The sequence below is a fragment of the Quercus robur genome, chromosome 6 (genome assembly GCF_932294415.1).
Source record: "Quercus robur chromosome 6, dhQueRobu3.1, whole genome shotgun sequence".
Classification (NCBI taxonomy): Eukaryota; Viridiplantae; Streptophyta; class Magnoliopsida; order Fagales; family Fagaceae; genus Quercus; species Quercus robur.
Genome location: NC_065539.1, coordinates 1098517 through 1114183, shown reverse-complemented (window position 1 = coordinate 1114183; position 15667 = coordinate 1098517). Strand labels below are relative to the sequence as shown.

General features: G+C 31.6%; 1 protein-coding gene across 6 annotated transcripts in view; it reads left to right on the top strand.

Moving 5' to 3' along the window:
* Nucleotides 1–15667, top strand: part of LOC126690468 (protein STRICTOSIDINE SYNTHASE-LIKE 5-like) — a 36596-nt gene that overhangs the window by 14003 nt on the left and 6926 nt on the right. For 3 of the 6 annotated variants that reach the window (XM_050385630.1, XM_050385632.1, XM_050385629.1), the window contains 3 exons: nucleotides 1915–2222; nucleotides 2475–2637; nucleotides 4146–4730. The exons of 2 other annotated variants lie outside the window; for them this stretch is intronic. In XM_050385630.1, coding sequence (XP_050241587.1) covers nucleotides 1915–2222; nucleotides 2475–2637; nucleotides 4146–4424 — 750 coding nt within the window. In that variant the 3' untranslated portion in view covers nucleotides 4425–4730. Of the gene's footprint in view, nucleotides 1–1914; nucleotides 2223–2474; nucleotides 2638–4145; nucleotides 4731–15667 lie in introns of those variants that run through there. One more of the 6 variants, XM_050385635.1, reaches the window with a different exon arrangement.

Below are 15667 nucleotides of genomic sequence, written 5' to 3'. Positions count from 1 at the left end.
ATTCAAGAGATATATAGCTAAAATAATATTTACATTTTTTTGAGAAGAAATATTTATATATTTTTAATGGAAATATCTAATATGTTTTGTTTTATTTTACGATTACACTTCTAATACACTTCCCATAGCTCTTTCTTTTATTATTATAACCACAATATATCTACTCAAAGCAATTAAAACAAAACATGTGTGCATTTGGAAATAATTATAAGCTTGTTTTTTTTTGCTTATTTTATGTACGGTTCGTTGGTTCCACGCTACTTTTTGTTTTAGCTCTATTTCAAATAATTTAATTTTTAATTTTTTTTGAAAATAAATTAACTTTTAACTTTTTATCTCACATTATGCAAATTAGCTACTAAAAATAATCAATTTCCAAATTCAACATTTATTTCTCCACGTCTAATTATTTATAAAAGGAAATTTATGCACACAACTCTTCTTATAATTTAATGAAAAACTATGGTTAATAAGCAATTTTTTTTTTTATAATACTAAGTATTTTTAACACACACACATGGAGAGAGGGGATAAGGTTTTTTAAAGGTTAATAGGCAATTAAAGTTAGATAGTGGAAGATCTATATAATAGTGTTAGATTTATCATGCATGAATCATAAGTTGTTATCATAGAACAGTTTTAAAAAAATAGTAATACTATAACCACAAACTATTTTACAACATTTTTACAAAATATTAATGTGGTCAACCTCTTATTGGTTTTCATCTAAGTTCACCACTAATATCATTTTTTCATTTACCAATAATCACTCACTACATCAATAGTTTGTATCTCTAGCATTATTCTTTAAAAAATTAAGAAAATGATAGTGTCTTTAGTCGAATTAAATATGAATTTAAATTCCATAAGATATAGATAAGACCAAGGCTGTAAGAGTAAGACTTTTCTTTTCTTTTCTTTTTTTTGAGTCGAGACTAATAGTAAGACTAAGAACAAGAAGTCTTTGTATTTCTAGAGTACTATAGCAATACTATATACTATTTAAAGATCAACTAATTGAAAGGTCATGTATTGCTGTAAATTGTAAAAGGATAGAGATCCCAACTGATTGCACAGGATCCAAATCTGGCTGTAATAGATCGCGATCACATGCTATTTTCTCTGACTAATGACAATGGATACAATTAGAGTCCATATCATGTATGTGCCATTTTTTCTAAGAGTCCATATCATATATGTGTTATTTTTTCTACGAGTCCATATCACCGTGTGAGTATACCGCTAACATATTCAGATTAATAAAAAATACCACTAACATATAAAAAGAATTAATGGGTAACCCGTGCAAAAAAATTGTCATTCCCATCCAGATCCTTACTTGTTATAAAAATTGAATTATTAAAAAATAATAATTAGTAAGTTGTGAAAAATTATGAAAAAAGAGACAACAAATTAATCAAATAATTTTCTCTTTAATAATTTTAGCACAAGTTACAGAACAGCTGCCACGCTTGTAAAGTCCCCCCCCCCCCCCCCCCCTCCCTTTTTCTGTTATTTTCAATGGTCGACCTTATTTGAAGATAATTTTTTTCATTTTCTTGTGTGTTTGGTAGTATTAGAGAAAAAAAAAATGTTAAATGAAAATTATCTCCTAACTCTCCTTATTTAGCTTGACATGAGATAATGTTGTTTTATGCTTAAACTTTATAGATAAAAACTCTATCTTATGCAAAGTTAAATAAGGAAAACAATTATATCTGATCACACGAAGCTAAATAAGAGCGTCAAGAGATTGTTTTCCAATTTATTTTAAGGCCACTACTAAATATTGGAAAATGAGATAACTTTCTAGAAAATACTTTTTAGAAAATGATGTGTTTTTATTTTTTTATACAAGATAAAAATTCTACTATAACCTAATCTAATTTAAGTGTATATGTGTATATATAACAGGGCCTCTTAAATGTGACAGCAGATGGTGTGGTGGAGCTGTTGACAGATGAGGCTGAGGGACAAAAATTCAAAACGACAGACGCTGTGGATGTAGCACACAATGGCATAATTTATTTTTCAGATGCTTCACATAAATATCGTTTAAGTAAGTTCATTTATGACATCTTGGAGGGTAGGCCCAATGGCAGACTTTTGAGTTATGATCCAGCAACCAAAACCACCAAGGTTCTGGTCCGTGACCTCTACTTTGCTAATGGTGTAATGGTCACACCTGATCAGAATTATGTGATCTTTTGCGAAACTCCAGCGTAAGTTTGCTATTTCCAAGCTTGAAAATGTTAAAATTATTATCAATTTTATTACAATAACCATACAAACGAACGTAAAAATGAATATAATTGATGCCGCATCAATAATATAATAATTTATTTATTTAGTATTATTGTTTAATTACTTAACACCATAAGTTTGCTTCTATATGACTAAAATTACTGACAGGCTGAGTTTTTGTTTGACATGTTGGAATTTTCGATGATTCAAATGGGTTGCTATTAATACAGGAGAAGATGTAGAAAATATCACATACAAGGCAAGGACAAAGGAAAAGTAGAAAAGTTTATTGAATATCTGCCAGGCATGCCTGATAACATCCGATATGATGGAGACGGCCAATATTGGATTGGATTGTCGGCGGTAACTTCTTTGCTTTTTTTCAAAAATTGGGTTTCTCTCTCTCTTTAACCGAAAATATGTTGAAATGCTTAAGTTAATTAAGAACCACATGTAAATTTAAGAAAAAAAGTTTCACTAATATATATAATTAAAAGATAATAGAGATAATCAACTAGAAAGAGAGAGGGAAAAGAAAAACAAAGCACCCTTTAAATTAGAGAAATGCTCTGTCTATAATAATTTCATAACATTTTTTATAACAAATATTAAGTAGCAGGTTGTTACTAATTGTTATTGTTGGGGCAAAAAAGTAATCTTATTAGTAGGTTTAAACTTGAACCAATAATAACTAACCATCTATAATTTGTTGTGAAAATATTGTGGACGTAACATTTTACTTTTAAATTATGTGACACAAGCTCATTGTGTAAGCTTGAATTGTTATCAAATCCAAAAAATTTTATAGATGATTAATATAACTTTTTTTTTTAAAAAAAAGTCTTAGAACTTTTGGTAATAAAATTTTAGTTGAAATGTAGTATTTAATTTAAACTTTTGAATCTGGTGGTAGAATTTTATTTAAAATAAATTATCTTTTTACTTTTCATTTATTTATAACAAACTACATTTCAAAATAATAGTGTATTGACTTGTAACACTTACATTTAGCTATATAGGAAAAACACATTGTGCATGTAAGACCCAAATTTTATTTTGTTGCCTGTTAGCAATGCATAAAATACAAATTTTGATTAGGATCGTTGCTTAACTTAGTATTCAAAGATATCATCTTTTTCCCTATATGTGTGTGTTTTAGATAGTATTGTTTATAAATAAATAAATATATATATATATATATATAATTTTTTGCAACTTGCGGTTGATGCCATGAATGTTTGTTGCGAGGAAATTTTTAAATGGAGTAATTTTTATTTTGAATTGAGTGATATTAGAGATATTATTATTTATTAATTTTACTACATAACGTACATATCACCGTTTAAAATAATAATAAAAAGTTCAAATATTCTTATACTATGTCTTAGAGTAACATTAATTATATTTATTATCACCACCAAATATAAGTTTTTTTATAGTAAAATTTATAATAACTTTAATATTTCCCTTTTGACTGACATCTAGGATAGTTCTTCTTATTATTATTGATAACAAAGTTTTTATTCAACTGCAACACTATCTAGTGTATTAAACTATTAATTGTGGAAAATATAGTGTTAACGGGCACTGCAAGATACCCGTTAATAAACAACTTTATATCAATAAAGTCAACTTTTTGTTAGATTTTATAAGGTATAGAGCCAATGAAGCCAACCTTTCGAGTTTCACCCGTCACTTTAACACTAGTTTCAATCATTTTATTAATTTATATCAATTTTTTATTAAATAGACCCCACAATGAATCATCCTTCATAGACACCTTACCGTACCATTAAAATTTTCATCGTGGAAAAGGAGACTGATAAGCTTCATTTATGAACTTAAGTACTCCCAAGTCGTAACATCTTTTTCATGTGTACCTTTTTGTGCAATACTGGCAGTCACGTTCAGCTCTATGGGATATAGCATTCAGACACCCTTTCATCCGAAAGATTCTAATAATCATGGAGAAGTACAATAGAAGACCACGAATGGAGAAGGATAGTGGGGTTATGGTCATTGATTTGGCAGGAAATCCCATTGCCCATTACCATGATCCTGAATTGTCACTGATATCAAGTGGGATGAAGATAGGAAATTATTTGTACTGTGGTTCAGTTTATTATCCCTACATTCTTCGCCTCAACCTGAAGCAATATCCTGAACGAGGCACCGAATGAGCCTGATATCCATGAGAGAATAAGACCAGTGTGCTTCTTGTTGTTGCACTCTTGATGGTACCTCTAAAATAACTGGGATGCAATGGCTTGGATAAACTAAAACTCTACATGGTTCTCGCTCTCTGTGTTACTGAGAATTTGTATGGGTGAGACTTGAGAGCCATGTGAGTGTTTGGCATTTTTGTAAGAATTATACTATCGTCGTATCTTAAATTGTTTGGTCTATATTTCATTTTGATATGTCCCAAAATTAAGTTATTTTTGTAAAGTCAATCCTCACTATTTTATTAACATTCCTATTATGCATGTGTATGTGTATGGCTGAGACAATAGAGAGATGGGAGACTCTATGCATTTGCATTTTTGTAAGAAGTAGGTTTGGTAATAAAACTTTTGCAATATAGAACTTTAACTAAAAGGGAAAAAGACTTTTTAATGTTTTGAGTATTTAACAAATTACAGTAAATGATACTTTTTAAAGTTTTGAATTTGTAAAACATGACTAGTGAATTGTAGAACTTTTTCTTAAAGGCTACAAATTTGCATGCTTGTTTGGTCCTGTTGTAGGGGAGTATTTGCCATATAGAGCTTAAAGTGAAAAACTCTTTAGTGTTTTGAGTATTTAACAAGTTATAGGATAGCACTGCCCACGTTGGGCGGAAAGGTACTTTCCCAAGACTTAAAAGCTTGTGGGGTTTGAGAACCCAAGTTCAAGTGATCCTGAGTGGGGAGGAGTGGAGGTAGTATATTAGGTTCATTAGATTAGGATTTCTATCTGAGCTCAAAAACAAGTTATAGAGAATAGTGCTTGCTTAAAGTGAAAAGCTCTTTAGTTTTTTGAGTATTTAACAAGTTATAGGGAACAATGCTTTAATTTTGGATTTATAAAGAATGAATAGTGAATTTTAGATTTTTGGAAAGCAAGACAATCTGGTGTACAATAATTGATTTTTAGTATAGCCGAGATTCGAATATTATATTTCCTATTCGACAATAAGAAACTTTATTAACTAAGTTAAGTAGAAGCCATAAAATGACTTTTGTTAATAGGTGTATTCGCACATTCGTTAAGAAAGTATATATCAGGCTTATTACCTTGAGAAGCAACAAAAACAAATAAACTATATATATATATATATATATTATAAAATTTCAAACTATAATTATTATCATACTAGTAGACTTCATCAATTATAGTTAATTAAAATTTAAAAATAAAATATTTGTTTAACTAACTCATAAACGACTTCGGGCCGGGGCGACGTTACGTTGTAGTTAGGGGGTTCAAATGAACCCCCTAACCCAAAAAAAAAAATTGTTTTGAACCCCCTCCTATAAACATTTGCACACCTGAAAGCCCAATTGAATTCAGCTTGAAACTCCAAAATAAATAAATAAACAAGTCCAATAGAAAATTTTTGGTCTTTAATTTCAGGGGGAAAAAAAAAAAAAAAGCCCATAAATCAAATTTAAAAAAAAAAAAAATCATTAAAAAGGGCTAAACCAAACCTAAGAGGGAAAAATGTAGTCCTGTCCCACTATCCCTCTTCACTCTCCAAACCCAAAGAAAAATGGTAGCCACTTCACCCACAAACAACCTGCCGCTGCATCGCCAACGCTTGGACTGTCCTTGTCCGCTGCTGCTTGATCTGGCATTTTCATCTCTCTTTCATTCACTGTGAGAATTTGTGTTTATAGTGTTTTGATAGACTTTTTTCACTGAATCACTGTGTGTGTGTGTGTGTGTGTGTGTTGGGGGGGGGGAGTGGGGGGTTATAGTGTTTTGATACTTTATCTTTGAGTTTTGAGTCTTTGACTAGTTAACCGTCTCCTTCTATGTGTCTGTACTTTTAGGTTTTTGTAGTATTTGATGTAAAGTATTGAGTTATGAGTTTTGTCTTCTGCTTTTTTGAGTCTTTGACCAAAGTGTATGGGAGTGATTGTTGTTACGTGGGTGGGTCAATACCTTAAATGAAGAGTTGTAAAGAAAATATAAAATAATTTATCAAAATGTCTTGTAAATTCATAAAAAATTGGTAAAGAGTAAAAAAAAAAAAAAAAAAAAAACTAATAAATTAAAGTTCACTTACAACAATAATTAATATGTTATTGTATTAGTTTTCAAAAAAATATATATATGTTATTGTATTAGAAAAAAAATGTCAAATGAATTATGGTATTTTTTTTAATAGATTTTGTATAATTTATGTTTCTTATTGACCCCCTGAACAAAAATCCTGAGTCACCACTGCGACTCCCCCAAAAAATATGATCCATTAAAATAAAATAAAAATAACCTAGTCTTTTTTTTAAGAAGAAAAATAACCTCAATCTTAAATAATACTAGTCGTTAACCCGTGCGATGCACGGGATAATTAAACAAAATTTATACACATTCACTTTTATTGGTACAATCATTTGAAAATAATTCTAACTAATACCCAAATGTAAGTGACACATTGACTTACTATTTAAAGTAACCTTCTGAAGAATTTACACATATTGTGCAACTGAGCTTTAATTTCTCATCAATAATAAAAACATGGAAATTCAAAACATGGAAAGAAAATAAAAATTACAACAATTAATTCCATTATCTTTCATGCTATACTTTGTAATTGTACGGAATTAAGTCAACTCAATTTAAGTAGTTGTAATAAAATTGGCTTCTACTATTCTCTATTCTATAGAGATATGGACATATTGGATTTTTCAAACAATTACCGGTATTGTAATAAAATGATTTATTATTGAAAATAAGAAACAAAGAAAATCTGTCTATAGCTTAAGAAACACAATATACTAAAATTAAAGAGATAAAATTTTAGGAGGACAAAATATTATAGATAATTTTAGAAACAGATTATACACTTAAAAGGGTTAGTAATTTATAGCATTTACCCTCCACTATTAGTATACAGACACCAAGTGCGGTCGTCGTAACCTTTTAAAAGAACCTTCCCCAATTGGACCCTATCAAAAAAAAAAAAAAACACCCAATTAACAAAATTGATCCAAAAGGGTCTAAAAAGCACACAAAATCAATTCAAAAAACAAAAATATGGGACAAAGTAATTACTTTCCGCTGCCAATGAAATCGTATTTTGTATTGATGTTCCAAACTGCAACACTTATCTCTCTAAGGCCTTCAATTAACGAAAACACAAACTTCTCTTGGAATACCGGAGTATTATGACCATCTATACACACACACAAAAAACAAAATCAGCATAACTCACTATAAGGGGTTGAATTTGATATTTACGTTTGGAGAGAGAGAGTTTGCAGAAACTGTGGCTTTATATTTCTTAACTTGAAAGAGGGGTAAGGTTGCTAGGATTTTGAGGTGTTATAATATTTTTGTTTTTATTTTTTATATTTTAAATATTGTGCTGACGTGGAAAATTGTGGTGCTAGTAGAGGTTTCGGTTTTATATATATATATAGATTATGAGACACTCACTAACCAGGCCTTTATTTCATTAAATTATCAACTACGAGCCATGGATACTGCACAGTGCATGCCTTTGGGCTTTTTTTTTTTTTTTTTTTTTTTTTTTTTTTTTTTTTTTTTTGCTGAATATGCCATTTGGGCATTTGGGTACGAAATGGTTTCCCCCTATATCATTGTTAAGCTACAAAGATTTTAACCAATCGTATTATTATTTCTTACCTTAACAACAAATAAATAATTACGATCTTGACATTGACAATGTGGAAAACTTTTCTTAAAAAAAAGAAGACAATATGAAAACAATATACATAATAATAAGGTCTTGTTAACGGTCACTATAATTGTTAATAAATTATTTTAGAAAACTTTCAAAACTATTTTCATAAAAATATTTAAAGCAATTGTTTTTTTCTTATGAAAACGTTATTTAAAAGAGTTCTTATACAAATACTCTAAAGCATCTATTAAATTCTTCCAAAAGAAAAAAAGAAAAAAAAGAGAGCATCTATTAAATAATATAATAAGTTGAATAATGCATGCCTGCGTTTCAAGTTTCAAGTTTTCCCTCTTTTTCTTCTTTTTTTTTTTTTTTTTTTCCTGCACGTGAACAGTAATCTCACATGGGTTCACTGTACAGGGGACAAAAATTACTATTTATGTACTGTTTATTACTGTTCACAGCACTGTTCACGTACTAAAAAATATTAAAAATGGTCCCACAATACTATTCACACATTTAAAAATTATTTTGCTACAGTGTTTTCAGTTTTCAGTTTCAATAACAATAAGTTCAATCCAAACGGACCCCTTGGATTAAAAACTACCCATCCTCCATCCTTGTATTATAAAATTTCAAATTAAGGATAAACAACTTAAATTTTGGTTAAATTTAAGTGGATAAAATGTTAAATTTTAAATCACATATAGATAATTTAAATTTCAACCAAAGCATGAGGCAGTAAATTATAATTCGTCATTTTCTTAAAATTTGATAAGGTTTACATTTCCAATTGTCTGTAGCTCTCCAAAAAGAGAAATTATTTGCTCCTCCCGGGAGGACCACTAACCAGGTCCCAACACCCAATAAAAAAAGGCCACATAACCATCTTTTCTTACTCAGCTCCACATCACCCTTACCCATTAACTTAACTATAATTAAAAAATCAAACCAAGGTTAACAAGCTCTCCACTTACCCAGCCGTAAACCCAAAATCAAAATTTCTCTCAAACACTGAAACACATCTGCCTCTTTCTTTCTCTCTCCCTGCTCTATTTCCCCAATATCTCAACGCCTTAGACCAAAGACACGATCCATCAAACAAAGGCACCCTTTCAAAAACCCAGTGCTGAAACCCAACACAGAAATTGCCGGTACCAGCATTTCTCGAAGCGGTATCGGTTTCTAAATCAAAGGTGGCGATGACGCACTCACCTCAGCCGCAAAGCTTGAATACCCAGTGGAGAGCGCCGTTGAGATGAGTCCCACATGGGAGTGGGCCTTCCCATACCTCAGTCGGCTTCTCGTAGTGAAAGCCCTTGACCAATTTCCACGCGCTGGTTTTCAGCGAAAACACGACCACGAGAGGTGCGTTGACAGCCTTGACGAGCTTGTAATCGTCGATAAAGGGAGCGTAACCGAACCCGTATGCCAAAATAGCGTGATCGAACCCATAAGGAGTCGGGGCATCGGGTATTCGGGCAGACTCATGGGTAGCTGGGTTGAAAACGAAGGTGTTGGGTTGAGGCTTAAGGCCAAAATACAAGATTTTGTGATACAAGGCCAAAGCACATGCTAAGGCAATGGTGTGCATTAAGGTGTGTTGGGTGATGCACAACTATGTGCATTAAGGTGTGCACTGGGGTGCGTGGGGTGCTGCTGCTATGTTGTACCAAGGAGTTGAGCAGTTGGTTGGGATGGTCAAGGGTAGTTAGTTAGTTAGGCTGCTGTGTTTTGGCATGGTTGTTTAAATGTGGAGTTGTAATTGCTCTTTAGAAGCTCAATTGTCCTGGCATTAGTTTGTATGTTAGGCTATATTAGCTATGTTAGCTTTTAGTTATTGTATTTGCAAATAATTTTTGTGTTTATAGATGAGGTTGATCTTTGTTTTTGGTGTTTGGATCTCATTGTAAATTTTGTTCATTTTGGCAATAAAATTTCTCAATTGTTAGGCAGCTTGTTGTTGAGTTTGAGCTTGTTCTAATAGTGCCTCTGCAAATTATTGGTAATGTTGTTAAAAGGGCAATTTCTCAATTTTGTTTTGATGGATGAACTCTTCAAAAATATAAGGCGTTGATTCATCTTTTTTAATACCATTCAAAGGGAGATATACACAAAAGTTATACAAATGCTGGGTTGTACCAGCATATTATGTCTTATGTCGTGAAGCCAACCTTATAATCCCAACCAAAACAGCACATTCAATACACTCAAATACAAAAACATTCACTATTATATCTGTTACAAGAAAGTGGCACAAAGCTATGGTTATATATCTACTCTAAAAGAAGGAAAACAGAAAGAAGGAATACTTTACAATGCCAACCAAAACAGCACATCAGAATGAAGAAAGATAATTGAACAAACAATTGAAAACTTCTTACAAAGGCATAGATATTAGACAGGTCCACACCACAACTTCTTACCCCTTTCTCATTCATCAAATCAGATATATACAATTACAATAAACTCTGATGAGCTGTCGGTAACCAATCACCTCCTCGCTTAACTAACTCCACGTCATCAACACTATCTACTAACTAACAGACTTAACTACACAACACCTTAGGTTACATTACAACTAAGCACACATTAAGCACCATACAATCAATTACAACTAAGCACACACTAAGCACCATACAATCAGTATCCTAACAACAGTATCCTAACACTATACAATTTTTTTACTAGAGGATGAGAAGGCATAACAAAAGAAAATATACAAAAAGGAATGTAATCTAACATTTCCTATGAATAGGCCTATTTTCATTGCCTTCGAAATACAAAAATAACTACTACAGCTTTCACTCCTCTAATTATTAGTTACTTTATTAATCTTCCAACTTGAGAACTTGTCAAAAATCTTCCAAGTTGAATACTCATATGATAACTTCTTATTCAAATAATTTTTGTCTAGGATTTGGTTGTGTAAAACCATTTGAGAAAGAATTCTGCACAAATAGAGATGGACATTTTTCAGTTATTAGTAACAAGGTGATAACTATTGATACAAATAAATAAACATACTAATGAAGAATAAAAAATAGAAACAGCAAGTATTTTACCTAACTTAGATGATTCAAGAAATCATTACTTTGAAGCATACTTGTGAAGCTGAAATTTGGAGAAGCACTGCTCCAATAGGAAAAGGGGTTCTACATTCAAATTAACTCAAGTTTAAATGTTAGATATTTTTTTAAATGAACATTCAATTACACAAATCAATAATTTATTTATTTTTATTTACTTTTACCTGATTTGGATGTTGAAAATGAGTTGGACTAATGGTTGTTGGCATGGCTGGAGGAAGGAATACCTATCAAATATTATAAGAGATTAATATGGCATCATTAAAAATAAATAAATAAATAAAGAAGATGATGCAAGGGGCTTAGATCATACTTGATTATTATAACTCTCATCCATGGGTACACTAGATGGGTGATTTGGCTGGCAAAGACCTGTACATTGTGGAGCATAGGTTGAGTTTTGTGAATTAATGACAACTGTTCTAAAGGCATATAGTTTCATAGGACAATTATTATTGATAAAGCTAGTAATATTGTTATTTTCATTGGACTTGTGTGCTGCATATGGTACATGAATGACAAATATTCCAAAGGCAATATAGACAAGGTAACATATATAAGAAAACTTGATAAATGCATACAATATACTCTCAAAACATCCAGAAGTTGCTGAAAATAAATCTGTTTTCCTCCATCTCATTAAAATTTGAAAGTCAAAGAAACCTCCAAAGCACATCTCTGCTTTAGCTATTCATCAAAACACTAGAAAGAGATATCTGTAAAGTAACTATCTATTTTCAATTCATTATTCTCATCAGCAGCCCACCTTGATTCATGTTCCTACAAACATAGCATTGTCTTGAGTCTTTCTGGTCCAAGTTATAGTGAGAACTTTGATGTCACTGCTACAAGACCTCATCTTGAATAGACTAACTACAAGATAACCCTCCCTAGAAACCAGTGATAACAAGCCTAAGTAACCGACAGATATTTCACCAAACTACCCCCTTATAACTTGTTCTGTTTGGGTAAGTTTTAGAGATTATTTATTCTCTATAAACAGTCCAACTCTAATTTTCTCACGCATAGGCACATTAACCATGTATACCCTTCCAAGCAAGTAGCTTTAAAAAAATCTTAAGTTTCTAATAAATTTACTCGACTAACCAAACAAACTGGTTTTTGGCAAACAATCACCCTAATAAAAAATGAAATGGCAGGTGTCCCACAAGTTATTGTCTTTAACAATTTCATCAAAGTGGATTAAAAAAAAAACACCCTACTTAAGTACATTCCTTCCCTTACTTGGTTTCTAACATCCTCCAAATGTGTCAATTGAAAGTCCTCCAAATAAAATTGTTTAAAAAAGAATCAATACCTTTAGGGGCATGGCTAGAGCTTGTTGGAAGTCCTCTTGTTGACAATTGTTCTAAAAAAATGAGAGAAAATCATGGGCATTATTCACAACAAACCAATATTTGAACCACACTACTAACATATTTTTTTTTCAATATAAAATTTAAATAAAAGAACAGAGACTTACTTGATCTTGTAACATCTTTTAATGGCTTCCTTTTACGCTTCTCCAAGTTGCTCTTGAGTATTGCAATTGTGACTCCTTTCGGTCGCACACAGGGGGGATCTAATATTGGCAAACTATTGAGAGAGCAATCTGTCTTCTCAACATCATTAAAGACATTATTAGCAACAATCCTGTTTTCTTTTTCATCACCATCTCTAGCCGCATTTAACTGCTCCATATCGTTTTCAACTAGTTCTATCATCTCTCTTACTTTTCTTTGGCACATTTCAGTATGTCGAGTTGTAGCTGCACTTTTTGTGAAAATTTCATAAACCGGGCGCATTAATTCGTTACGACGTGAAGTCACCGACAACTCATCATTTGCACTTGCTGGTTTTACATGATCACATAAAACACTATCTTTCTTTGCATCTTTTGTCCATCTTTTCAAAATATACTGAATAGGCAGCTTTGTGACATTTTTCACAATAAGTATTCGCAAAGCATGTCGACAAAGTAACCCCAGTATTTCAAACATTTTACAACTACATGTCACAACATTATTTGAGGAGTTAAATTGGACAACACGAACCCTATGACCACCTCCTTCGATAACTTCATAGGTAAAAGACTCTCCATCAAAATACACATCTTGGTGTGTGACCCCCAAGGTAGAAGCAATTTCTAACTCAAACTTTTTGAAAAATGTACGGGTATAAACAGATAATGCATGTTCCAAAAGTCCACAATTCTTGACTATTTGAGAAGATGTACCTTGTTTGCAACGAAAATCTTCTTCTAACTCTTCTACTCACATATTTTTTGAAACTTTCTCATACTCGTGTACAAATTCTGTTACCCTCATTGTTTTGCATGCCATATGTTGAAAAACATTATTTACACTCTCACTCCTTGATGAAGCTTTCATTCTTGCAGAAAAAATGTTATGACTAAAAACTGAACACCACCTTTCCCGATTTTCATACAAAGTGTTAAGCCACTTATTGCCCACCAAATTGTAATCTCTAAGTAAGGCATCCCAAGAAGACTCAAACTTTAATTCGGTCTCACAATTATAAAGAATCTTATTGAATCTACTCTTGAATTTAGGAATCCCATAATGCCTTGGTAAATTTTCTGCAGCATTTTTTAAGATATGCCATAAGCACAAGCGATGACATGTATTAGGAAACACAACTCTTATAGCATTCTTCATTGCTTGACATTGGTCAGTAAAAATTGTCTTTGGTTTTTGATTTCCCATTGATTCTAAGAATGTTTCAAACAACCAAGTAAAAGAAACAATTATTTCATCCAATAAAAATGCACAGCCAAAAAGTACATTCTTCCAATAATAGTTGACACCTACAAATGGGGCACATATCATATTATATTTGTTAGTTCGATATGTAGAGTCAAAACATATAACATCCCCAAAAGAGTTATAATCAATCCTTGATCTGCCATCTCTCCAAAAAAAAATTGTCATTCGATTTTCTTGATCAACTTGAATTGCATAAAAAAACATAGGATCTTTTGCTTGCTTCTGTTTAAAGTGGTTTACTAAACTTTGAGCATCTCCAGCCTCAACATTGATTAACTTCTGCTTGTTCACCACATTATAGCATTCTCGTTTTATAAATCCAACATTTTCAAACCCTCCAGCTTCCTCAACTAAATAGGAATATGCACTTATTGTTCTTATACCCGCTTCCTTGAAAGTTTTTATAACACCTAACTAAGCATCAGTCATTTTTCGATTCGACCTTAGAAATGGCCTTTCTTCTGGCTTTGCAAGCTCATGATTATGAGTAGAATTGAAGTGAATAACCTTCCACTCACCATTTGTCACTGTAAATCGAATACTAGCTTCACAACCGGTCCTAGTTTGTAATTTTTTGAATTTCTTATCATCCAAATTGTCACTATCTCGTGTGAATCCTTCTTTTGAACACACATAATCTCGTTGTCTTACAACATTCTTTTCATATCTGATTTTTTCTTTCTGAACATTGAACCCAATTCGAATGGCATAGTCATTGTACAACTTATATGCTTCATCCTCACTATGCACCACCATTCCAAGCAAAGTTTCAATATCTTCAATACATTCCTCATTGACTCTAATATCTGTGATTAAAAACACCACAACATTCAAATGCATCAGCAACAACAACAATCAAATGTAAAAAAAAAAAAAAACAAAGGAACCCAGCAACGTTATAATACTGAACTTAAGGTCTCAATTAAAGACTCATTCTAAAATAAATGACCTGCAATCTAGAGTTAAAAACAAGGGCTCATAGTCAGGAAAACAAAATAGAAAGAAAATAAAAATAAAAATTTCATTCTTTTAAAACTTTTTAAAAGAATGAAATTTTAAAAGACTTGCAATCTAGAGTTAAAAACAAGGGCTCATAAACATCATAAAATGCTAATAGCTCAGTGTTTTGCACACTCAAACCCTACGGTTTCAGTGTCGTAAAGTGAGAAAAAAAATGATAATGTGCCCGTTTGGATTCAAATGAATCCAGCGTCTGCGTTTTCTGAATTTTTTTTTTTTGCAACCGCATATTATGACCAATTCAACTGTGAACAGTGCACAGATACACTGTTCACGGACCCACATATTCCACTTTTCAACAACTTTTTTATTAAAAATGGATCTCACAATACTATTCACACATTTAAAAATTATTTTGTTACAGTGTTTTCAGTTTCAGTTTTCAGTTTCAGTAAAAATAAGCTCAATCTAAACGGACCCAATATAGCAAGTGCTTCTTTTTCCTTTTTTCTACTTTGTATTTGTAAGTGTTTTTTTTTTTTTTTTTAGTACTATAAACTTTCTTTTTCAACAGTTTCTGTTTGGTTTTGAACGGTGGTCGGTTAGAGTTTTATCTCTTTTTGGATTTAACAAATCAAGCTTGAATTTCACGCTTAGAAAGTTGAACTTCGTGCTCTGTTTTCTTCTGCCTCAGTCATTATTACTCAGATTCTCTTTTTTTTTTTATCTTGGGCTTT